Source organism: Oncorhynchus kisutch, linkage group LG17, assembly GCF_002021735.2.
Source record: "Oncorhynchus kisutch isolate 150728-3 linkage group LG17, Okis_V2, whole genome shotgun sequence".
NCBI classification, from domain to species: Eukaryota; Metazoa; Chordata; class Actinopteri; order Salmoniformes; family Salmonidae; genus Oncorhynchus; species Oncorhynchus kisutch.
The window spans coordinates 82,620,955-82,646,487 of record NC_034190.2 but is presented as its reverse complement, the minus strand read 5'-3'; the positions used below and the strand labels follow the sequence as shown (position 1 = coordinate 82,646,487).

At 47.0% G+C, this 25,533-nt stretch overlaps 1 protein-coding gene and 1 non-coding gene across 2 annotated transcripts; one reads left to right on the top strand and one right to left on the bottom strand.

The window, feature by feature from the left end:
- Positions 1-532: 532 nt before the first annotated feature.
- trnae-cuc (transfer RNA glutamic acid (anticodon CUC)) lies at positions 533-604 on the bottom strand. Its single transcript has one exon. It is a non-coding gene; the product is annotated as a tRNA-Glu (tRNA).
- A 1,655-nt stretch (positions 605-2,259) lies between these two features.
- LOC109881847 (pancreatic progenitor cell differentiation and proliferation factor B-like) lies at positions 2,260-9,181 on the top strand. Its single transcript, XM_031794821.1, has 5 exons — positions 2,260-2,464; positions 4,735-4,823; positions 5,877-5,957; positions 7,959-8,058; positions 8,592-9,181. Exons 2-5 carry the CDS (start codon positions 4,769-4,771, stop codon positions 8,707-8,709), a joined length of 354 nt encoding a protein of 117 aa, XP_031650681.1. The 5' UTR covers positions 2,260-2,464; positions 4,735-4,768; the 3' UTR covers positions 8,710-9,181.
- Positions 9,182-25,533: the final 16,352 nt, after the last annotated feature.

Here is a 25,533-nt window from a genome sequence, read left to right as displayed (position 1 = left end):
GCACTTTGTGAAATTGGTTGATAAAAAAATTGCTTTATAAATACATTTGATTGATAGAGTTACTGTAGTTACACAGTCTGTAAATCTCGTTATCTGTGCTAACATGTTACTGTAGCTTAATACACTGATTTTACCTGTTAGATATTCCCGATCGATGATGATGATCAATGAAAACAGCATACAACAAAATATCGTAGCTACTTTAGAAAAAGAAAGATGACTCGCGAAAATTACATGAGAGGAAATATATTTTTCCATCGTCCTCTTCTGGCGTTTAATGGTCCCGCCATAGCTCTATCCTCATTCGTCAATTCTTGGTTACCTCTTGGTTGCACTGGCGTCTCGGATTGGTTGGCGAGTGCAATTATTGGTGGGAGACGACGATCTGATTGGTTGTCATAACCAGACATTTCCTCGACTCACGTTTGTTAGGGGCGCGGCGCCTTCGTTTTTAGACAGTTACCTGTATAATGTGGATGCTTCTGAAAACTTCACGTATATCCCCTTGAGGTCTGGTGTTAAAAAAAAATTGTTCCCTGACCGGGAATCGAACCCGGGCCGCGGCGGTGAGAGCGCCGAATCCTAACCACTAGACCACCAGGGAAACTGAAGGGTAGCGTAGTTGTAAATACTTATAACTGTTGATAACTATACTGGATAACAATATAAACGCAACATGTAACAATTTCAACGTTTTTACTGAGTTACATTTCATAGAAGGAAATCAGTCAATTTAAATGAATTCATTAGGCCCTACCCTAATCTATGGATTACACATGACTGTGCAGTGGCGCAACCATGGGTGGGCCTGGAAGGTCACACCCTGTATATAGCCTTTCTATTGTTATTTTATTGCTGCTGTTAAATTATTTGTTACTTTTATTTTCATTTATTTTTTACTTAGCACTTATTTTTTCTTAAAACTGCATTGATCAAGTATTCTTGTTACCATTTGAAAGGAAACACTTTGAAGTTTGTTCAAATGTGAAATGAATGTAGAGTAATATAACGCATTAGATCTGGTAAAAGATAATACAAAGAAAAAAACATGAATAATTTTTTTTTTTTTGTACCATCATCTTTAAAATGCAAGAGAAAGGCCATAATGTATTATTCCAGCCCAGGCGCAATGTAGTGTATGTGCAAAGTTTTAGACTGATCCAATGAACCATTGCATATCTGTTCAAAATGTTGTATCAAGACTGCCCAAATGTGCCTAATTGGTTTATTAATAAATGTTCAAGTTCATAATTGTGCACTCTGCTCAAACAATAGCATAGTATTATTTTACTGTAATAGCTACTGTTAATTGGACAGTGCAGTTAGATTGACAAGAATTTAAGCTTTCTGCCTATGTCCTGGGAAATGTTCATTAGCCTACGTTAGCTCAACCGTCCCGTGGGGGGGGACACCAATCCTGTAGACGTTAACTAAGGGCTTGAAAGTAAGCATTTCACTGTAAGGTGAAGGCCTGTTGTATTTGGCGCATGTGACAAATACAATTTGATTTGATTATTGCAGGCGTATAGTCTCAGATGATCCCGCAGGTGAGGAAACTGGATGTGGAGGTCCTGGGCTGGCGTGGTTACACGTGGTCTGCGGATGTGAGACCGGTATGACGTACTGACAAATTCTCTAAAACAATGTTGGACGCAGCATACCGTAGAGAAATGAACATTCAATTCTCTTGCAACAGCTCTGTTGGACATTCCTGCAGTCAGCATACCAATTCCACGCTCCCTCAACTTAAGACATCTGTGGCATTGTACTGTGTGACAAAACTGCAAATGTTAGTGGCCTTTTATCGTCCCCAACGCAAGGTGCACCTGTGTAATAATCGTGCTGTTTAATCAGCCTCTTGATATGTCACACATGTCAAGTGGTTGGATTATCTTGGCAAAGGAGAAATGTTAAATTACAGGGATGGAAATCAATTTGTGCTGACAATTTGAGACAAATCATTTTTTTGTGCATGTGAAACATTTCTGGGATATTTTATTTCAGCCCATGAAAACATGGGACCAACACTTTACATATTGTGTTTATAGTATTGTTCAGTATAGTTATATATATTTTTTTTAATACTTTCGTCCTAGAGAATGCTGTATTGCTTTGGCAATATAAACATATGTATCCCATGCCAATAAAGCCTTTAAATTGAATTGAAAATTGTTTTGGATTTGCTGTTCACTTTTTTTTTCTCCAGAGACAACTCAGCCAACCCCACTGTGCGTTACCTAAATTCAAGCCCCTCCTTGTCTCTTCAGCTGTCGTCGCATCGTAGTATAAAAAGTCCTCGCCATTCAGGCAAGACATTTACTGCAGATATATCGTTGGAGTTTTTTTATTTACTTACCCAAAAAGGTATTTTCAAATGGGCCCCGTCGCCTAGCGTTTACTCTCCTAAACCTCGCCGATTTGAGTTGGGTGCTGTTAAACGTCAGCACGGCTGGGTAACAAAAAGGTGAGATTTGATTGAAAACGGCTGTTTGATGATAAGAGACTAAAACGATGTTAGTTACTATAATGCTAGAAAAAAAATGCCCGGTTATGTTTTGTTTTAGGACCTTTTTGTATATGGAAACGTCACGAAGTCCTCCTGATTTCAGCCTATTTTTATTTTCTTTTGTAGCTAATTTGTTTGTTGCTACGCTCAATTTTCATGTTATTGTGTTGCCAATATTGCCAGGCAAGATTGTATTATTTTTTTATATAGGTGTTCCGTCCCTTTTCACCAACGAATGCCATCGACAGATCAAAGGTTTAGCGTAGATAACGTTAGTCGAGCTAACTTTGTTTTCTTCAGCATACACAGACCAACACATTTTTATGTTTTTTTGTTCAAAACCCGTGTTCGTCTTTTTTTTTTCTTTCACCCAAATTCCCAAGAATAAGAACCGTTGTCATTGTTAGCAAAACGGCTAGCAAAACATAGATACGGCGCCTAGTTATCTAACGTAACGTAGTGTATCTAACGTAACGTAGTGTACCGCAGCGAATGACTGCTGTTTTAAAACATGGGATTGCTGTAGGTCGAATGGCCCTGCGGATGTGAGGGATACATTTTCATATGGGAAACTATTAAAGTAGTGTATTATGTGTTCGGTAGTAACGTTATTGGATGCCTAAAAGTCACAGACCAGATATCTGGCAACCACTAACATTTTGAGGCAGCATTGCCATTGATGATTGCGTAAATATATTTTAAATCAGTTAAGAACAAATTCTTATTTTACAATGATAGCTAAGTGTGAGAAGTAACCGTTTACTATATGACTTATTACTTACTGTTTGTACTTAGCCATCCATGTATTCTGAAGCGATGAGGCGCAATATCATTACAATTCAAATAGTGAAATCGTACCATTAGACATTACTGCAGACGTTATTGTATCTTTTTTAAATTAGGTTATTGAATTGAATGTTTTTCAGTTGTAATGCACACGTTGAATGATTGTGTTAATGCATTCAACTTGTAGTTAATTACTTAAAATTGACTGAATATTCCGTTCTGCTAATTCATAATTAAACGCAATTCATATATTCAGTTTCAATATGGTAGATGTTGCATTTGTTTCACGTTTACAAACCATATTAAGTTAATCATTGTTTCATATATTAACTTTCTCCGATGCATTCAGTTTTTAAATTCAAACTCAAAACCAGAGACATCCTTACACTTTGCCTGCCAGGAAAGTTAAGAGCACAGAGAATCAAACGCTTTGACTATAACCTGTTATGACACCATTCTTGGAAGTCAAAACTCTCTGCAACATGGATGTGTTTCCTGTTCCCATCTATTGTGCTCATAGGCCGCCTTAGAAGGGAGTGTCCCGCAAAATAAAAAAAATAGTTGAATAGGCCTTCTAAGGATAAAGTTATCACTCCCTATTTTAATGTTGCTCATGTGACTAACTAGGTTCAAACCAGGTCTCCGGCATGTCACAACTGTTAGCACACTTGGCTAAAGCCCATAGGGAAGAGTTCAGGAAGCTATCAAGACTTAGTCTCCAGCAAGGTTACTCATCAAGGGTGTGGTTCAACGAAGATACATTTCACCTCCTACACAGATCACAGTATCTCTAACTGACTGTTAGAGTTGCATTGTCTGGTGTACTGCACAACACTGTGTGGCAAGCAGGAGGGGTCTGTGCACCCCACTTAATGAGTGGCAACGCGGTGGGGTGGGGGGGGGTTGTGATTACCAGACTGACTACCGCATATAGCGAACATTCATGTAAGCTTGCGATGCTAAGACGGGTGTGTTTGACTGATGGGTTTCTAACCCAGGTCTCTTGTGTACCAGACAATGGTCTCTTGTGTACCAGACAATGGTCTCTTGTGTACCAGACAATGCAACTTTTCAGGGCTCCGATAAGTTAGTTATCATAGGAGAGTGGTCAACGACCCAAGTTGTTACACTTTACCCCCCCCCCCCTGACCTCCTTGAAAAGACCCATCCTAGACAAAGGACCAATGAGGCTTTAGCTCAACAGGCTAAAGAAATCTGACTGCAATCATCAAACTAAATATTCAGTTTAATAAAATCATAAAATGCTACATCATTTTTATGAATTTAATGAGTCAATTTCTACATTTATACTTTTTTTTTTTATTATAAAAAGAATAATCCTAATGTAAAATGATGGTATTCAAATACAACTGATGTTGGAACAGAAATTGTTTGATAGTCTTATGTACCAATGTGTCTGACTCAAACGTCCTTCCTTCCAGGGCTTCTAACGCATGATTCAACAAGTTCGTGAGAATGGCAGCGATCAACGCAGGCGGTTCTCTTGTGGCAACCCATGACTACCACCGAAGTGAGTAGCTCTTGGGCAGGGTCATATTCTTTTACAGACTTAGCCCTCAGGCCCTAAATCAATCAAGCTCTGTGATAAAAATAAAAAAAATGCAATCCTTTGTCTTCAGAAAGATTTTATAAGTTATGATGTTTCACTTCTGCCTTCGACAGTAGTGTGTTCTCAAGCCCTGTCATATCCCCTGAACTTAGCACAAACATTTCTGGGACAGTTGGGATATCTTGCCAACCGTGATGTCACTGTTACACCAAACATGACAAGGAGTTGTCAAGTCTGCACATGCTAGTCGTCTCTCTTACCTGTACCTTGTCAGGATTTCCCAAACCCCCCCCCCCCCTCCCCTCGGTGCACATTTTGGTTTTCTGCCCTGTGACTACAGCTGACTCAGATAATCAAAGCTGGATGAGTTGGTAATCTGGGGCAAATTCCAAAACGTGGCCCCAGGAACGAGTTTGAGGAAATCCTGCCTTATGTGACGGACAGGACTGGTTTCTCTTGTATTAGGAGGGGGGGGGGGCTTGTTTTGCCCTGTCTAACCCTAGACTATGACGGAGTGGTTTCTGTGTATTAGGTGGTGGTGGGGAGGGGGGGGGGGGCGCTTGTTTTGCCCTGTCTAACCCTAGACTATGACGGAGTGGTTTCTGTGTATTAGGTGGTGGGGGGGGGGGGGGCTTGTTTTGCCCTGTCTAACCCTAGACTATGACGGAGTGGTTTCTGTGTATTAGGTGGTGGGGGGGGGGGCTTGTTTTGCCCTGTCTAACCCTAGACTATGACGGAGTGGTTTCTGTGTATTAGGTGGTGGTGGGGGGGGGGGCGCTTGTTTTGCCCTGTCTAACCCTAGACTATGACAGAGTGGATTCTCTTGAGACAACCGTAGGAAGTTGTTGGAATCTCACCTCTTGGTCATGAATGGGTTGCATTCTATTGTCCTATCCTGATACGGTGATGAGATTATGGATGGATATCCTGGGAAAGAGCTTGTGAGGGTGTTGTATTTTTATAGCGTTGTCCTCTCGCCTAACCTTCACGTTACTATCGTGTTGAATTTTCCAGGGCGCATCAGCTCTACCTCCAGCAGCAGCAGCTCCTGTGGCAGCTCAGAGTACAGCGGGGAAATCATTCCACATCATCCAGGTACACAATCAAGTGCAAAATGTCAAATTTTAGGGCAGGAGTATTGCCACACTGAAATATGCTGCAACAAAAAATAGTTTTGATCAAGGATATACAGTTTACTTTACAGCTCACCTGCAAGGTGGCAGCAAGCAACAGGTTACTAGCATAGACCTACTGGTCTTTTGGTATGTCAAAATGGCTTGACAGTTTTATAATTGACTTACGAAGCTTGTGTTTAGGAATTTGTTCAAATGATTCGTGGTGAGGACTCAACCTAAGCTTCTACACCTGCGTTGCTTGTTTTAAGCTGGGTTTTCTGTACAGCACTTTGTGACATCAGCTGATGTAAAGAAGGGCTTTATAAATCAATTTGATTGATAAACACATCTCAACTCACGACAGTGACGAGCGCACATTGTTCTCTCGATTAAATGTTTGCTGTTGCTTTAAATGTGTTTTGTGGGAACTCGTACATTCCATCTTAACCGTAGCAATTATTGTTAAGGTTATCATCTTCCCTCTACACGGTTTACTGCAACCGCTGAGGCATTTCTGTTTCGTAAGATGTTCATTTAGCCTACTGTTTTCTTACCCTCTGAATGGGCGCAATGATTATTGTGCACATGAACATTCACAAGACTCTTGAGGTAGAACAGTCCCCATTGAACTGTAATGGTGTCTTGTGTACAGTTGGCTATGTGATTACATCCTATGATTATGAAGTCAAACTCACATTTCCATGGGGTAAATGGGCTGGAGAAATCACAGCGCAGGCAATGATTGTTCTCTTACAACCTCAAACTGCAACAGTTAATGTTTTGTCACTTACAGTGGAGCCTAGCCCTTAAACCTGGTGATGCGCGGTGACATAAGGTTGCCTTGCTGTGAGTGGACTCAGACGATGCGTCGGCTCAGTCTAGGGTGACCACGTGTCCCGGGTTGTGCGGGGACAGTCCTAACACCACTGAAGCTACTAGTGATGTTTGTTAAATGTAGGCCTAATCGCCCAATCATATTTCTCAAATCCTTTCTGGCTGAACTTGGAGGAGAGTTGGGCCTAATTACTTACAGACTGTGTGCTTTTGATGAAGAGCTACAAATATTAGGCTGGAAGGTCATTTCTTAACTTGTGAGGCTCTCGTTGCTCATTAGATGTGATGTTAGATTTGATACTGGGAGCTAAGCATTTTACTTCGAATCGGTGTGCTGACGCCTGTTTCACTTTATCAGAAGCACGTGACCAATGCTGTCGGACTTTCTCTTTCTTTAAACAACCACCTGTTTGGTAGAAGACAGAAGCTGTGCACTCACTACTGGGAGTGGGACGTCATCTATAATTTAGCTGCTCTAAATTATTTTGACCAACAGGTGTCACTAGTGTACACTGATCAAAGCCTCGAGCAATGAACCTGTTTTCAACAATTGGATGATAGTTCGAGATGCTGAAAAAGGGCATGGCAAAACGTCTTACATTTGTTTGTGGTCTCCGGGAATGTATCCTCGGCCAAATATTACGACTTTCATAACGGCCATACATGTCGTCTCTCGTTTCGGCGTCAATTAGTGCTGCCGTTGGGTTCCGCGGAGCATCTCTTGACAGCTTCTCAGTTTAGTAACGTTGGCTGAAAGCTGAATCTTTTTAGAATTTTTTTTTTTCTGAACCTTTTAATGATTTGAATGATTTAGTATTCTATATAACACAACCAACTATAATAGCATGTTACTGTTACACCAAAAACACATTTGTCATTTTTAAAGGATGGTTTGCTGAATAGTCCTAAAAAAATGATCAAAACTCAACAGTGCACAGCACCAGGCAGAATGCTGTGATTTGAGTCAAAATACACAAAGGCTATATAGTTTAATAACCTGCTCACACAATAAAGTAATTCAGGAACTAAATGCATATTCCCCATGAAACGGCTCAAATGATTGGCATGCAGACAGTTTGGTCATTTCACTGATTAAAATATGAATCATCATTGACGATGCCATGGCCTATTTTTAATCTGTTCTTAGGTCTGCCAAAACAAGACTCTGGACATTGGTGGTCCAGCTTCTTCTTTGGGAAGCAGAACCAGCCAGGAATGACCACTCTGACGGAGGAGGCCCAGCAGAAGTAAGTAGACTAGGGTACAAGTGTGGTGTTTGAACTGGCTGTCATGGAGAGAAACAGGCCGACCAGCAACTGGCTGTCGTAGTGGGAGAGAAACAGGCCGGCCAGCAACTGGCTGACGTAGTGGGAGAGAAACAGGCCGGCCAGCAACTGGCTGACGTAGTGGGAGAGAAACAGGCCGGCCAGCAACTGGCTGACGTAGTGGGAGAGAAACAGGCTACCCGACTTCACTCTAGAAGCAGTAAGGATACGTTCTGTCACCTCCATTTGACAATCCCAAAGAACCAGTTAGTTTTTTTAAAGTGTTGCAAAACTTTTTTCAACGGTCGTACAGGGTGAACTCTCTGTAGCCTTATTAGGGCGTTGTCTTGCTTCCTGAATACTACCTCCCTACAACAGAAATGCATTTCTGGCACAGAGTAAGAAGTAATCATGGCATTTTAATTTTTTGGTAACACTAAGCAAGTTGCACCCTGTTGAATACAACCCTGGATCTTTTTTTTTCTCTCTCTCTCTCAACCTCTCCTTTTTTCCAGGACGGCGGCCATGACTCTGACCAACGGCCAGGTGACCTGCGTTGCCAGGGAGATGGTGATGAAGAGGCAGGTCAGCGACGTCAAGAGGTCCGAGTCGGCGAGTCCACCCCCCTCCTGAGGCAAGAAGGGACCAACGCTAGGAGACGGGAGGCTGCTTCCCCCCCCCCCCCCCCCTAAACCCTTTAATTCTGTTCCATCCTCCACACTACATAGAAAGTATGTATCTGGCATACAATGTAGTATGCTAGCGTAGGTATTGGAACAGACCCCCCCCCCCCCCCCCCCCCCCCCCCTTTAACCCTACACTATGGCTGCATCCCAAATAGCATTCTGTGCACTACTATTGACCGAAGCCCATTGGGTTATGGTCAAAAGTAATTGATTATATCGGGTGCTGTTTAGGCTGTAACAACGTTCCCAACATCCACATTAGCAAACTACGTAGAATGAATGTCAGTCACTCTGCTACTCGCTAAGCGTTATGGGTATTGGAACAATTATTTGTTTGTCTTAGTAAGACAGGCTGCCAATTTAACTTCTTTTGTATCTTGTTCTTTTTTCTATGACTAAAAATAAAATGAGAAACTATATATTTTTTGTACTTGGTGCACACACACAACTTCTGTTATCTTGTCCATTTGGTCACGCTGTGACTTCCAGATGTCCAGTACAGGTGGGCAAGCAGCCTGTTACTGTCAATGGACTTCATCGCTTATGAAATACTGGAAACGGTCTGTGTATGACGAGCACAACGTCAATTTTAACACGGCACTCAATGGCCTACTCTTTCTTTCCGACCGGGCCGCCACTATGCAGGCTGCTACCGACCGGGCCGTCACTATGCAGTCTGCTACCGACCGGGCCGTCACTATGCTTTACCTTCTGCTAAGTACAGAGTAAACCCACACAACGGTGCTTCGCAGTCCATTCCTGCCATGCTGTGGCCTTTTTGGACGTTTCCCTTATTAAGTATCCTGATGTCCTTGGACCGTACAGCCAATCGCTATGTGAGACTATACCACTAAAGAGAATTGTACCTTGTGAGGTGACTGCGTAGAGCCAGCACAGCAGATTTGTAACGGGCAGTTATCTTGAGTTAGCAAAGTGCATGAATCGTCCACCTGAGGATTGGTCATTTTTCAGCCGTCTATGGGTGCAAAATCCACTTGTCATTATGCATGCCACTAAACAATACATTAATTGCACTATAACGGTTCCCACAAACTGTTAGGGCCTACATAAAGCTGTCCCAACACTATAACGGTTCCCACAAACTGTTAGGGCCTACATAAAGCTGTCCCAACACTATAACGGTTCCCACAAACTGTAAGGGCCTACATAAAGCTGTCCCAGCAGCAAGGGTTTCCTTTCAGCTTCGAGGCGTGAATCCTCACCTGGCTTTCAGCTTCGTGGCGTGAATCCTCACCTGGCTTTCAGCTTCGTGGCGTGAATCCTCACCTGGCTATCAGCGGAGCCTTGTCTGGCAGCGAAACAGTTTATTCAGCCTCGTTTACTACCTTATAATTTTTTTTTAAACAATGCTGATAGGTCAGACTTACTTAAACAAATGTGATTTCTAACTATTTAAGTTGTATATGTAACAGTTTCACTTCTGTCCCTACCTGGGCTCGAACCAGGGACCCTCTGCACACATCGACAACAGCCACCCTAGAAGCATCGCTCCACAAAAGCCGTGGCCCTTGCAGAGCAAGGGGAACAACTACTTCAAGGTCTCAGAGCGAGTGACGTCACCCGATTGAAACGCTATTAGCGCGCACCACCGCTAACTAGCGAGCCATTTCACACCAGTTACATGCATACTCTGGCATAAGGGGACAATGATGAGAAAATCTGTCATTTTTATTATGACAATGAGCGAGCTAAAATGGATGTAGTCATAACTATCTGTTCAGCCCTTTTGAAATGTACAGTGACAGAATTCAGAACATGGGCCATTCTTAGTGTTCTCCCTGTACACCAAGTCAGAACCATAGGAGAATTTAAGGAGACCAATGAAAGCTCTTACAAGAGTCAATGATTTACATTTCTCTAAACGGGCTGTAGGCTAAATGTGCACCACCAAATCAAAACAGTAGGCTAAGTTATGAAGGAGAAAGGGACCACATTTTTAGAGAACATGGGCAACTACACAACATACACTTATTGCTTAGCTACAGTATACATACAGTTGAAGTCAGAAGTTTACATACACCTTAGCCAAATACATTTAAACTGAGTTTTTCACAATTCCTGACATTTAATCCTAATAAAAATTCCCTGTTTTAGGTCAGTTAGGATCACCACTGTTTTAAGAATGTGAAATGTCAGAATAATAGTGATTTATTTAAGCTTTTATTTCTTTCATCACATTCCCAGTGGGTCAGAAGTTTACATACACTCAATTAGTATTTGGCAGCATTGCCTTTAAGTTGTTTAACTTGGGTCAAATGTTACGGGTAGCCTTCCACAATAAGTTGGGTGAATTTTGGCCCATTCCTCCTGACAAAGCTGGTAGAACTGAGTCAGCTGTGTAGGCCTCCTTGCTCGCACACGCTTTTTCAGTTCTGCCCACAGATTTTCTATAGGATTGAGGTCAGGGTGTTGTGATGGCCACTCCAATACCTTGACTTTGTTGTCCTTAAGCCATTTTGCCACAACTTTAGAAGTATGCTTGGGGTCATTGTCCATTTGGAAGACCCATTTGTGACCAAGCTTTAACTTCCTGACTGATGTCTTGAGCTGTTGCTTCAATATATCCACATAATTTTCCTACCTCATGATGCCATCTATTTTGTGAAGTGCACCAGTCCCTCCTGCAGCAAAGCACCCCCACAACATGATGCTGCCACCCCTGTGCTTCATGGTTGGGATGGTGTTCTTTGGCTTGCAAGCCTCCCTCTTTTTCCTCCAAACATGATGGTCATTATGGCTAAACAGTTCTATTTTTGTTTCATGTCAGAGGACATTTCTCCAAAAAGTATGATCTTTGTCCTCATGTGCAGTTGCAAACCGTAGTCTGGCTTTTTATGGTGGTTTTGGAGCAGTGGCTTCTTCCTTGCTGAGCGGCCTTTCAGGTTATGTTGATATAGGACTCGTTTTACTGTGGATATAGATACTTTTGTACCTGTTTCCTCCAGCATCTTCACAAAGTCCTTTGCTGTTCTGGGATTGATTTGCACTTTTCGCACCAAAGTACGTTCATCTCTAGGAGACAGAACGCGTCTCCTTCCTGAGCGATATGACAGCTGCTTGGTCCCAAGGTGTTTATACTTGCGTACTATCGTTTGTACAGATGAACGTGGTACCTTCAGGCGTTTGGAAATTGCTCCCAAGGAGGAGCCAAACTTGTGGAGGTCTACAATGTTTTTCTGAGGTTTTGGCTGATTTCATTTGATTTTCCCATGATGTCAAGCAAAGAGGCACTGAGTTTGAAGGTAGGCCTTGAAATACATCCACAGGTACACCTCCAATTGACTCAAATGATGTCAATTAGCCTATCAGGAGCTTCTAAAGCCATGACATAATTTTCCGGAATTTTCCAAGCTGTTTAAAGGCACAGTCAACTTTGTGTGTGTTAACTTCTGACCCACTGGAATTGTGATGCAGTGAATTATAAGTGAAATAATCTGTCTGTAAACGATAGTTGGAAAAATGACTTGTGTCATGCACAAAGTAGATGTCCTAACCGACTTGCCAAAACTATAGTTTGTAAAAAAGAAATTTGTGGAGTGGTTGAAAAACAAGTTTTAATGACTTCATTAAAAGTGTTTGTGTAAACTTCCGACTTCAACTGTATATAGATTCGATAGGTTCTATAGATTGCATAGGATATATATATATATATATCTATATATATATACTGCTCAAAAAAATAAAGGGAACACTTAAACAACACAATGTAACTCCAAGTCAATCACACTTCTGTGAAATCAAACTGTCCACTTAGGAAGCAACACTGATTGACAATACATTTCACATGCTGTTGTGCAAATGGAATAGACAACAGGTGGAAATTATAGGCGATTAGTAAGACACCCCCAATAAAGGAGTGGTTCTGCAGGTCATTACCACAGACCACTTCTCAGTTTCTATGCTTCCTGGCTGATGTTTTGGTCACTTTTGAATGCTGGCGGTGCTTTCACTCTAGTGGTAGCATGAGACGGAGTCTACAACCCACACAAGTGGCTCAGGTAGTGCAGCTCATCCATGATGGCACATCAATGGGAGCTGTGGCAAGAAGGTTTGCTGTGTCTGTCAGCGTAGTGTCCAGAGCATGGAGGCGCTACCAGGAGACAGGCCAGTACATCAGGAGACGTGGAGGAGGCCGTAGGAGGGCAACAACCCAGCAGCAGGACCGATACCTCTGCCTTTGTGCAAGGAGGAGCAGGAGGAGCACTGTCAGAGCCCTGCAAAATGACCTCCAGCAGGCCACAAATGTGCATGTGTCTGCTCAGAGGGTCAGAAACAGACTCCATGAGGGTGGTATGAGGGCCCGACGTCCACAGGTGGGGGTTGTGCTTATAGCCCAACACCGTGCAGGACGTTTGGCATTTGCCAGAGAACACCAAGATCAGTGTATTCTAGAACCTGTTGGTTATAGATCAGTGTATTCTAGAACCTGTTGGTTATAGATCAGTGTATTCTAGAGCCTGTTGGTTATAGATCTGTTTATTCTAGAGCCTGTTGGTTATAGATCAGTGTATTCTAGAACCTGTTGGTTATAGATCAGTGTATTCTAGAACCTGTTGGTTATAGATCAGTGTATCCTAGAGCCTGTTGGTTATAGATCAGTGTATTCTAGAACCTGTTGGTTATAGATCAGTGTATTCTAGAACCTGTTGGTTATAGATCAGTGTATCCTAGAGCCTGTTGGTTATAGATCAGTGTATTCTAGAACCTGTTGGTTATATATCTGTTTATTCTAGAGCCTGTTGGTTATAGATCAGTGTATTCTAGAGCCTGTTGTTTATAGATCAGTTTACTCTAGAGCCTGTTGATTATAGATCAGTTTATTCTAGAGCCTGTTGGTTATTATTCCGTTTATTCTAGAGCCTGTTGGTTATAGATCAGTGTATTCTAGAGCCTGTTGGTTATAGATCTGTTTATTCTAGAGCCTGTTGGTTATAGATCTGTTTATTCTAGAGCCTGTTGGTTATAGATCTGTTTATTCTAGAGCCTGTTGGTTATAGATCTGTTTATTCTAGAGCCTGTTGGTTATAGATCTGTTTATTCTAGAGCCTGTTGGTTATAGATTAGTGTACTCTGGAGCCAAGTCTCTACTGCCTGTCTCTAGCTCTGCACCCAGCAACAGGTTTCTGCTGCCTGTCTCTCTAACTCTGCACCCAGCAACAGGTCTCTGTTAAGAGAGGTTTGAGGGTCTGCACCCACTAACAGGTCTTTGTTAAGAGGGGTTTGAGGATCTGCACCCACTAACAGGTCTCTGTTAAGAGGGGTTTGAGGATCTGCATTGTACAAGGAGATCTTATTCAACTAGCATGCTGCACCAAAAGCAAATACCACCAACCTTTGGGTGTGTTGCAAGAAACAAATCTGAATCAATCTCAACAGATTCCTGCTGTAGGGAATTGGATCTGCGATCAGATCTTATTTGAGTCACGTCAATAGGTTATTGCTATAGAATGTTGGACGATCTGATCTGTTATTCAACTCGGGTGAAAGAATGTTCCCATATTGCTGCTTGGCAACCAGCCAGTATCAGGAGAAAATGGAACATCTTGTTCCTTCAGTTGGGCTGCGGAGAGGACAGGCTGTGGCCAGGCGGAGAGGAGGACAGGCTGTGGCCAGGTGGAGAGGAGGACAGGCTGTGGCCAGGTGGAGAGGAGGACAGGCTGTGGCCAGGTGGAGAGGAGGACAGGCTGTGGCCAGGTGGACAGGCTGTGGCCAGGCGGAGAGGAGGACAGGCTGTGGCCAGGTGGAGAGGAGGACAGGCTGTGGCCAGGCGGAGAGGAGGACAGGCTGTGGCCAGGCGGAGAGGACAGGCTGTGGCCAGGTGGAGAGGAGGACAGGCTGTGGCCAGGTGGAGAGGAGGACAGGCTGTGGCCAGGCGGAGAGGAGGACAGGCTGTGGCCAGGTGGACAGGCTGTGGCCAGGCGGAGAGGAGGACAGGCTGTGGCCAGGTGGACAGGCTGTGGCCAGGCGGAGAGGAGGACAGGCTGTGGCCAGGCGGAGAGGAGGACAGGCTGTGGCCAGGTGGAGAGGAGGACAGGCTGTGGCCAGGTGGAGAGGAGGACAGGCTGTGGCCAGGTGGAGAGGAGGACAGGCTGTGGCCAGGTGGAGAGGAGGACAGGCTGTGGCCAGGTGGAGAGGAGGACAGGCTGTGGCCAGGCGGAGAGGAGGACAGGCTGTGGCCAGGCGGAGAGGAGGACAGGCTGTGGCCAGGCGGAGAGGAGGACAGGCTGTGGCCAGGTGGAGAGGAGGACAGGCTGTGGCCAGGCGGAGAGGAGGACAGGCTGTGGCCAGGTGGACAGGCTGTGGCCAGGCGGAGAGGAGGACAGGCTGTGGCCAGGTGGACAGGCTGTGGCCAGGCGGAGAGGAGGACAGGCTGTGGCCAGGCGGAGAGGAGGACAGGCTGTGGCCAGGCGGAGAGGAGGACAGGCTGTGGCCAGGCGGAGAGGAGGACAGGCTGTGGCCAGGCGGAGAGGAGGACAGGCTGTGGCCAGGTGGAGAGGAGGACAGGCTGTGGCCAGGCGGAGAGGAGGACAGGCTGTGGCCAGGCGGAGAGGAGGACAGGCTGTGGCCAGGCGGAGAGGAGGACAGGCTGTGGCCAGGCGGAGAGGAGGACAGGCTGTGGCCAGGCGGAGAGGAGGACAGGCTGTGGCCAGGCGGAGAGGAGGACAGGCTGTGGCCAGGCGGAGAGGAGGACAGGCTGTGGCCATGCGGAGAGGAGGACAGGCTGTGGCCAGGCGGAGAGGAGGACAGGCTGTGGCCAGGTGGACAGGCTGTGGCCAGGCGGAGAGGAGGACAGGCTGTGGCCAGGTGGAGAGGAGGACAGGCTGTGGCCAGGTGGAGAGGAGGACAGGCTGTGGCCAGGCGGAGAGGAGGACAGGCTGTGGCCAGGTGGACAGGCTGTGGCCAGGTGGAGAGGAGGACAGGCTGTGGCCAGGCGGAGAGGAGGACAGGCTGTGGCCAGGCGGAGAGGAGGACAGGCTGTGGCCAGGTGGAGAGGAGGACAGGCTGTGGCCAGGTGGAGAGGAGGACAGGCTGTGGCCAGGCGGAGAGGACAGGCTGTGGCCAGGTGGAGAGGAGGACAGGCTGTGGCCAGGTGGAGAGGAGGACAGGCTGTGGCCAGGTGGAGAGGAGAACAGGCTGTGGCCAGGCGGAGAGGAGGACAGGCTGTGGCCAGGCGGAGAGGAGGACAGGCTGTGGCCAGGCGGAGAGGAGGACAGGCTGTGGCCAGGTGGACAGGCTGTGGCCAGGTGGAGAGGAGGACAGGCTGTGGCCAGGCGGAGAGGAGGACAGGCTGTGGCCAGGCGGAGAGGAGGACAGGCTGTGGCCAGGTGGAGAGGAGGACAGGCTGTGGCCAGGTGGAGAGGAGGACAGGCTGTGGCCAGGTGGAGAGGAGGACAGGCTGTGGCCAGGCGGAGAGGACAGGCTGTGGCCAGGTGGAGAGGAGGACAGGCTGTGGCCAGGTGGAGAGGAGGACAGGCTGTGGCCAGGCGGAGAGGAGGACAGGCTGTGGCCAGGTGGAGAGGAGGACAGGCTGTGGCCAGGTGGAGAGGAGGACAGGCTGTGGCCAGGCGGAGAGGAGGACAGGCTGTGGCCAGGCGGAGAGGAGGACAGGCTGTGGCCAGGTGGAGAGGAGGACAGGCTGTGGCCAGGTGGAGAGGAGGACAGGCTGTGGCCAGGTAGAGAGGAGGACAGGCTGTGGCCAGGTGGACAGGCTGTGGCCAGGCGGAGAGGAGGACAGGCTGTGGCCAGGCGTAGAGGAGGACAGGCTGTGGCCAGGCGGAGAGGAGGACAGGCTGTGGCCAGGTGGACAGGCTGTGGCCAGGTGGAGAGGAGGACAGGCTGTGGCCAGGCGGAGAGGAGGACAGGCTGTGGCCAGGCGGAGAGGAGGACAGGCTGTGGCCAGGTGGAGAGGAGGACAGGCTGTGGCCAGGTGGAGAGGAGGACAGGCTGTGGCCAGGTGGAGAGGAGGACAGGCTGTGGCCAGGCGGAGAGGACAGGCTGTGGCCAGGTGGAGAGGAGGACAGGCTGTGGCCAGGTGGAGAGGAGGACAGGCTGTGGCCAGGCGGAGAGGAGGACAGGCTGTGGCCAGGCGGAGAGGAGGACAGGCTGTGGCCAGGTGGAGAGGAGGACAGGCTGTGGCCAGGCGGAGAGGAGGACAGGCTGTGGCCAGGCGGAGAGGAGGACAGGCTGTGGCCAGGTGGAGAGGAGGACAGGCTGTGGCCAGGTGGAGAGGAGGACAGGCTGTGGCCAGGTGGAGAGGAGGACAGGCTGTGGCCAGGTAGAGAGGAGGACAGGCTGTGGCCAGGTGGACAGGCTGTGGCCAGGCGGAGAGGAGGACAGGCTGTGGCCAGGCGTAGAGGAGGACAGGCTGTGGCCAGGCGGAGAGGAGGACAGGCTGTGGCCAGGCGGAGAGGAGGACAGGCTGTGGCCAGGTGGAGAGGAGGACAGGCTGTGGCCAGGTGGACAGGCTGTGGCCAGGCGGAGAGGAGGACAGGCTGTGGCCAGGCGGAGAGGAGGACAGGCTGTGGCCAGGTGGAGAGGAGGACAGGCTGTGGCCAGGCGGAGAGGAGGACAGGCTGTGGCCAGGCGGAGAGGAGGACAGGCTGTGGCCAGGTGGAGAGGAGGACAGGCTGTGGCCAGGTGGAGAGGAGGACAGGCTGTGGCCAGGCGGAGAGGAGGACAGGCTGTGGCCAGGTGGACAGGCTGTGGCCAGGTGGAGAGGAGGACAGGCTGTGGCCAGGCGGAGTGGAGGACAGGCTGTGGCCAGGAGGAGAGGAGGACAGGCTGTGGCCAGGTGGAGAGGAGGACAGGCTGTGGCCAGGAGGAGAGGAGGACAGGCTGTGGCCAGGTGGAGAGGAGGACAGGCTGTGGCCAGGTGGAGAGGAGGACAGGCTGTGGCCAGGAGGAGAGGAGGACAGGCTGTGGCCAGGCGGAGAGGAGGACAGGCTGTGGCCAGGAGGAGAGGAGGACAGGCTGTGGCCAGGTGGAGAGGAGGACAGGCTGTGGCCAGGTGGAGAGGAGGACAGGCTGTGGCCCAGTTATGAAAAGAAGGGAGGAGGAAATTCAAAAGGAAAGAGGGGTTGGTGAGTGAGGGAGGGAGAGGGGTTGGTGAGTGAGGGAGGGAGAGGGGTTGGGGGGAGGGAGAGGGTTGGTGAGTGAGGGAGGGAGAGGGTTGGTGAGTGAGGAAGGGAGAGGGGTTGGGGGAAGTGAGGGAGGGAGGGAGAGGGTTGGAGAGTGAGGGAGGGAGAGGGTTGAAGAGAGGAGGGAGGGAGAGGGTTGGTGAGTGAGGGAGGGAGAGGGGTTGGGGGGAGGGAGAGGGTTGGTGAGTGAGGGAGGGAGAGGGTTGGTGAGTGAGGGAGGGAGAGGGGTTGGGGGAAGTGAGGGAGGGAGAGGGTTGGAGAGTGAGGGAGGGAGAGGGTTGAAGAGAGGAGGGAGGGAGAGGGGTTGGGGGAAGTGAGGGAGGGAGAGGGTTGGAGAGTGAGGGAGGGAGAGGGTTGAAAAGAGGAGGGATGGAGAGGGGTTGGGGGAAGTGAGGGAGGGAGAGGGTTGGGGGAAGTGAGGGAGGGAGAGGGTTGGGGGAAGTGAGGGAGGGAGAGGGTTGGGGGAAGTGAGGGAGGGAGAGGGTTGGAGAGTGAGGGAGGGAGAGGGGTTGGGGGAAGTGAGGGAGGGAGAGGGTTGGAGAGTGAGGGAGGGAGAGGGGTTCCTGCAGGAGGCCTTTTGCCTATTTGTAGGCCATCATTGTAAATAAGAATTTGTTCTTAACTGACTTGCCTAGTTAAATAAAGGTTAAATAAATACAAAAAAAGAGGGGAGGAGGCGGAGGGGGGCGTCACTGGGCTGTGTGTGATGGTGTTGAATAATATAGTCTGTTTTAGATAGAGCTCACAGAAATGTCTTCTCTTTCTGGCCCTTCGTTCTGCCTCCTAAAACAGGAGTCAGGGTAGAGACCAGAGCAATATAGAAGACATGTTCAACACTGACTGGCTTGATCAAGTCCATATTTCTGTGCTGAGAGGACAGAACAGAGAGGAAGATGTCTTCTCCCTCGTCTTCCTCTGTGTGTTTCAACCTGCTGATTGGTGACGGTGTGTCTCTACTTGACAGCTCTGTAGGCCGGGCTGGGGCCCTTGACGGGGGCCGTACGGGGTGTGGAGCTCCGCAAAACCACACTGACCCGCCATCCTCTCGATATCCCCCCTGCTCCTGAGAATCCTGAAGATATGAAGGGGTGGGGAGGAAGGTTAAAGAAGGTTGCATTATATAGGTATACCTGCAGGCTCTAAAGTCAAGTGTTACCACAGGTTGCATTACATTTGAGTGATGTCAGTGCTTAAAGTGGAATGTTAATTAGGGACAGGCGGCCTGTCAACGGGACAGTTGTAAATCATGTAGCGCCATGTGTCAAGATCGCAGATTTTTAGAGAAACAACAAATGTCGCTACATATAGTGTCTTATATCGGCTGAAAGCTTAAATTATTGTTAATCTAACTGCGCTGTCCAATTTACAGTAGCTGTTACAGTGACAAAATGCCATGCTATTGTTTGAGGAGAGCTCCTAACAACAACAACAACTTTTTTTCATCGTGACAGGTTTGATACATTCACCTCTATCGCTGAAATGTGTACTTATATTCTGACATCTTGCTCTGATTTATCATCCCAAGGGTCCCAGAGATAACATGAAGTGTCGTTTTGTTATAGAAAATCATTTTTCATATCCTAAAAAGGTCCATATAGCACGCACGATCGATTTTGTATTTCCACTCGTTCAATTTGCAAAGAAAGAAACCCTAAATGTTGTTTCAACCAGTCAAATCACCTTTGTATTTATTCCTCAGAGATCCTAGAACGTAACCAGACTTCACTCTATCATTAGGGGTGTAGTATATCCTATAGGACACCATATCAGAGATCCTAGAACGTAACCAGACTTCACTACATCATTAGGGGTGTAGTATATCCTATAGGACACCATATCAGAGATCCTAGAATGTAACCAGACTTCACTCTATCATTAGGGGTGTAGTATATCCTATAGGACACCATATCAGAGATCCTAGAATGTAACCAGACTTCACTCTATCATTAGGGGTGTAGTATATCCTATAGGAGACCATATCAGAGATCCTAGAACGTAACCAGACCTCACTACATCATTAGTGGTGTAGTATATCCTATAGGACACCATATCAGAGATCCTAGAATGTAATCAGACTTCACTACATCATTAGGGGTGTAGTATATCCTATAGGACACCACATTTGGTCAGAGAGCGGCACCTTCATTGCGCGCCGATGACACGGGCGGTCTTCACTTGATTGACTGTAACTTTGTCAAATAAGCACCAATCGGGGTCAAATGAAGCTAGCTAGATAGCCAATGAGCTGGGTTTCACGGCAATTTTGCTGCTAACCTTGTGCGCAACAAGCCTTTAACTTTTGGACAGAAATTGCGAGAATATGGCGGAGCGCGTTGCGCACTTCTGTGAGTTATGAAGTTATGAAAACTGGGTGTTTTGCAAATGTTGAACTTACAATATGGATACTAATACTGGAAAAGCTAAATCAAAGTCTATGTATACAGATTTAATGATATTCTTGCAGAAAACAGTTAACCCCACTGTTTCTAGGCCGTCATTGAAAATAAGAATTTGTTCTTAACTGACTTGCCTAGTTAAATAAAGGTTAATAAAATAAAAAAATAAAATCAACCCAACATCATCATCATTTAAAGGATAAGTATGGAGAACAGAATGATCCAGTCACCTGGCTGTGTGGACTTGGACATCCACACAGTTACATTTATTTGTTTGGGTGCTAGCGTCGACCAATCGGAGAGGCTGTAGACTGTAGTAGGTGTTGTACTGTCTGCAGGGTTTCTTGTGTCTAGAGAGGAGAGAGAAATAAAACCAGGTATTTTATCACATTTTTTGGGGATGCCAATGCTAAGTCTATCTGCACGTGAGGGACTGTCACTAAACCAGTCTTGTTCTCATTGAGACTGACGTGTCTGATTTGAAATCTGTCGTGAATCCTTTCAGGCTGGCGCGATTGGCTCATAGATTCCAGCCTCATACACATCAAAATGTTTCGGTGCTTCTATGAAGGCAAAACCCGTGGCAGATTTTTATTTCTGTACAAAACCTGTTAAGGATTTTATTCCATACGTCCTCATGGTTCATTACCTTCAGTTTACAGCAGAAACATTGTTGTTTGGAGTTCATATGTACTGTAGGCTGGATGGATGGGATTAGGATGTACTGTAGGCTGGATGGATGGGATTAGGATGTACTGTAGGCCGAGGCTGGATGGATGGAAGTGGATTAGGATGTACTGTAGACCGAGGCTGGATGGATGGGATTAGGATGTACTGTAGGCTGAGGCTGGATGGAATTAGGATGTACTGTAGGCTGAGGCTGAATGGATGGGATTAGGATGTACTGTAGGCTGGATGGATGGGATTAGGATGTACTGTAGGCTGGATGGATGGGATTAGGATGTACTGTAGGCCGAGGCTGGATGGAACAACAAGTGGGACACAATCATGAAGTGGAACGACATTTATTGGATATTTCAAACTTTTTTAACAAATCAAAAACCGAAAAATTGGGCGTGCAAAATTATTCAGCCCCTTTACTTTCAGTGCAGCAAACTCTCTCCAGAAGTTCAGTGAGGATCTCTGAATGATCCAATGTTGACCTAAATGACTAATGATGATAAATACAATCCATCTGTGTGTAATCAAGTCTCCGTATAAATGCACCTGCACTGTGATAGTCTCAGAGGTCCGTTAAAAGCGCAGAGAGCATCATGAAGAACAAGGAACACACCAGGCAGGTCCGAGATACTGTTGTGAAGAAGTTTAAAGCCGGATTTGGATACAAAAAGATTTCCCAAGCTTTAAACATCCCAAGGAGCACTGTGCAAGCAATAATATTGAAATGGAAGGAGTATCAGACCACTGCAAATCTACCAAGACCTGGCCGTCTCTCTAAACTTTCAGCTCATACAAGGAGAAGACTGATCAGAGATGCAGCCAAGAGGCCCATGATCACTCTGGATGAACTGCAGAGATCTACAGCTGAGGTGGAAGACTCTGTCCATAGGACAACAATCAGTCATATATTGCACAAATCTGGCCTTTATGGAAGAGTGGCAAGAAGAAAGCCATTTCTTAAAGATATCCATAAAAAGTGTCGTTTAAAGTTTGCCACAAGCCACCTGGGAGACACACCAAACATGTGGAAGAAGGTGCGCTGGTCAGATGAAACCAAAATTGAACTTTTTGGCAACAATGCAAAACGTTATGTTTGGCGTAAAAGCAACACAGCTCATCACCCTGACCACACCATCCCCACTGTCAAACATGGTGGTGGCAGCATCATGGTTTGGGCCTGCTTTTTTTCAGCAGGGACAGGGAAGATGGTTAAAATTGATGGGAAGATGGATGGAGCCAAATACAGGACCATTCTGGAAGAAAACCTGCAAAAGACCTGAGACTGGGACGGAGATTTGTCTTCCAACAAGACAATGATCCAAAACATAAAGCAAAATCTACAATAGAATGGTTCAAAAATAAACATATCCAGGTGTTAGAATGGCCAAGTCAATGTCCAGACCTGAATCCAATCGAGAATCTGTGGAAAGAACTGAAAACTGCTGTTCACAAATGCTCTCCATCCAACCTCACTGAGCTCGAGCTGTTTTGCAAGGAGGAATGGGGTAAAATTTCAGTCTCTCGATGTGCAAAACTGATAGAGACATACCCCAAGCGACTTACAGCTGTAATCGCAGCAAAAGGTGGCGCTACAAAGTATTAATTTAAGGGGGCTGAATAATTTTGCACGCCCAATTTTTCAGTTTTAGATTTGTTAAAAAGTTTGAAATATCCAATAAATGTTGTTCCACTTCATGATTGTGTCCCACTTGTTGTTGATTCTTCACAAAAAAATACAGTTTTATATCTTTATGTTTGAAGCCTGAAATGTGGCAAAAGGTCGCAAAGTTCAAGGGGGCCGAATACTTTCGCAAGGCACTGTACTGTAGGCCGAGGCTGGATGGGATTAGGATGTACTGTATACCGAGGCTGGATGGATGGGATTAGGATGTACTGTAGGCCGAGGCTGAATGGATGGGAGTAGGATGTACTGTAGGCTGAATGGATGGGATTAGGATGTACTGTAGGCTGGATGGATGGGATTAGGATGTACTGTAGGCCGAGGCTGGATGGATGGGATTAGGATGTACTGTAGGCCGAGGCTGAATGGATGGGATTAGGATGTACTGTAGGCCGAGGCTGAATGGATGGGATTAGGATGTACTGTAGACCGAGGCTGAATGGATGGGAGTAGGATGTACTGTAGGCTGAATGGATGGGATTAGGATGTACTGTAGGCCGAAGGCTGAATGGATGGGATTAGGATGTACTGTAGGCTGGATGGATGGGATTAGGATATACTGTAGGCTGAATGGATGGGATTAGGATGTACTGTAGGCTGAATGGATGGGATTAGGATGTACTGTAGGCCGAGGCTGAATGGATGGGATTAGGATGTACTGTAGACCGAGGCTGAATGGATGGGATTAAGATGTACTGTAGGCTGAATGGATGGGATTAGGATGTACTGTAGACCGAGGCTGAATGGATGGGATTAGGATGTACTGTAGGCTGAATGGATGGGATTAGGATGTACTGTAGGCCGAAGGCTGAATGGATGGGATTAGGATGTACCGTAGGCCGAAGGCTGAATGGATGGGATTAGGATGTACTGTAGGCTGGATGGATGGGATTAGGATGTACTGTAGGCCGAAGGCTGAATGGATGGGATTAGGATGTACTGTAGGCTGGATGGATGGGATTAGGATGTACTGTAGGCCGAAGGCTGAATGGATGGGATTAGGATGTACTGTAGACCGAGGCTGGATGGATGGGATTAGGATGTACTGTAGACCGAGGCTGAATGGATGGGATTAGGATGTACTGTAGACCGAGGCTGAATGGATGGGATTAGGATGTACTGTAGGCTGAATGGATGGGATTAGGATGTACTGTAGAGCGAGGCTGAATGGATGGGATTAGGATGTACTGTAGACCGAGGCTGAATGGATGGGATTAGGATGTACTGTAGGCCGAATGGATGGGATTAGGATGTACTGTAGGCCGAAGGCTGGCTGTTAATACTTTGGGTGAATTTGAATGTTGTTTACATCATGAAATGATTACTTGTCTTCTTTGTTGTTGTTTTTTTTTACATAAACTAAGGAGGTATTCTAACCTCAGTGGGACATCCTGGTACAAAAAGGTTGAGATCATCTCCAACTCTGAAACTGTTTCCGTTTTTTGAAGTTCATCCTCAGAATCAGAGGTTACTGTTAAAAAATACAGACTATAGTCAATAAAAAGATGAGTCATGTATTCATTTGACCAGGAGTTGACAGCATGGCTCCAACGTGAGGTTTCCGTTCAGCCCCCCCCCCCCCCAAAAGAAAACTGCCCCACCAAACAAAAACAGGATTTTTTTTTTTTTTTAACAATCCCAAATATTTGGCACTATGGTCCAGAAGTGTAGAGGTTGACAGTACTTCTCCATGAAGTTAACACGTGTCCTGCTGTCATTTTTCACATCAACTATCACCCAGACAGTTGTCCGTCCAAATACAATATTTACTGTTGGACGAGACAAAGTTACAAAGTCAAGGTTTAAAAATAGAGTTTCTCCTTACTTCTATAGAACTGGTTGCGAGCCAGGACGCAGGCGGGGGAGTTAACACTGGTCATGGTGCTTCTGGTCGGCCAGTCCACGCTTCAATCAGACAGACAGGCAGACAGAGAGAGAGACAGACGGGGAGAGAGACAGACAGGGAGAGAGACAGACAGGGAGAGAGACAGACAGGGAGAGAGACAGACAGACAGACAGACAGACAGACAGACAGACAGACAGACAGACAGACAGACAGACAGACAGACAGACAGACAGACAGACAGGGAGAGAGACAGACAGGGAGAGAGACATACAGACAGACAGGGAGAGAGACATACAGACAGACAGGGAGAGAGACAGACAGGGAGAGAGACAGACAGGGAAAGAGACAGACAGGGAGAGAGACAGACAGGGAGAGAGACAGGGAGAGAGACAGACAGACAGACAGGGAGAGAGACAGGGAGAGAGAGACAGACAGGGAGAGAGAGAGACAGACAGGGAGAGAGACAGACAGGGAGAGAGACAGGGAGAGAGACAGACAGACAGGCAGACAGAGAGAGAGACAGGCAGACAGACAGGGAGACAGGGAGAGAGACAGACAGGGAGAGAGACAGACAGACAGGGAGAGAGAGAGACAGACAGGGAGACAGGGAGAGAGACATACAGACAGACAGGGAGAGAGACAGACAGACAGACAGGGAGAGAGACAGACAGGGAGACAGGGAGAGAGACATACAGGCAGACAGGGAGAGAGACAGACAGACAGGGAGACAGACAGGGAGAGAGACAGACAGACAGACAGGGAGAGAGACAGACAGACAGGGAGAGAGACAGGCAGACAGGGAGAGAGACAGAGAGAGAGACAGGCAGGGAGAGAGACAGACAGGGAGAGAGACAGATAGACAGAGAGAGAGAGAGACGGACAGGGAGAGAGAGACAGACAGGGAGAGACAGACAGACAGGGAGAGAGACAGGGAGACAGGGAGAGACAGACAGACAGGGAGAGAGACAGGCAGGGAGAGAGACAGACAGACAGACAGGGAGAGAGACAG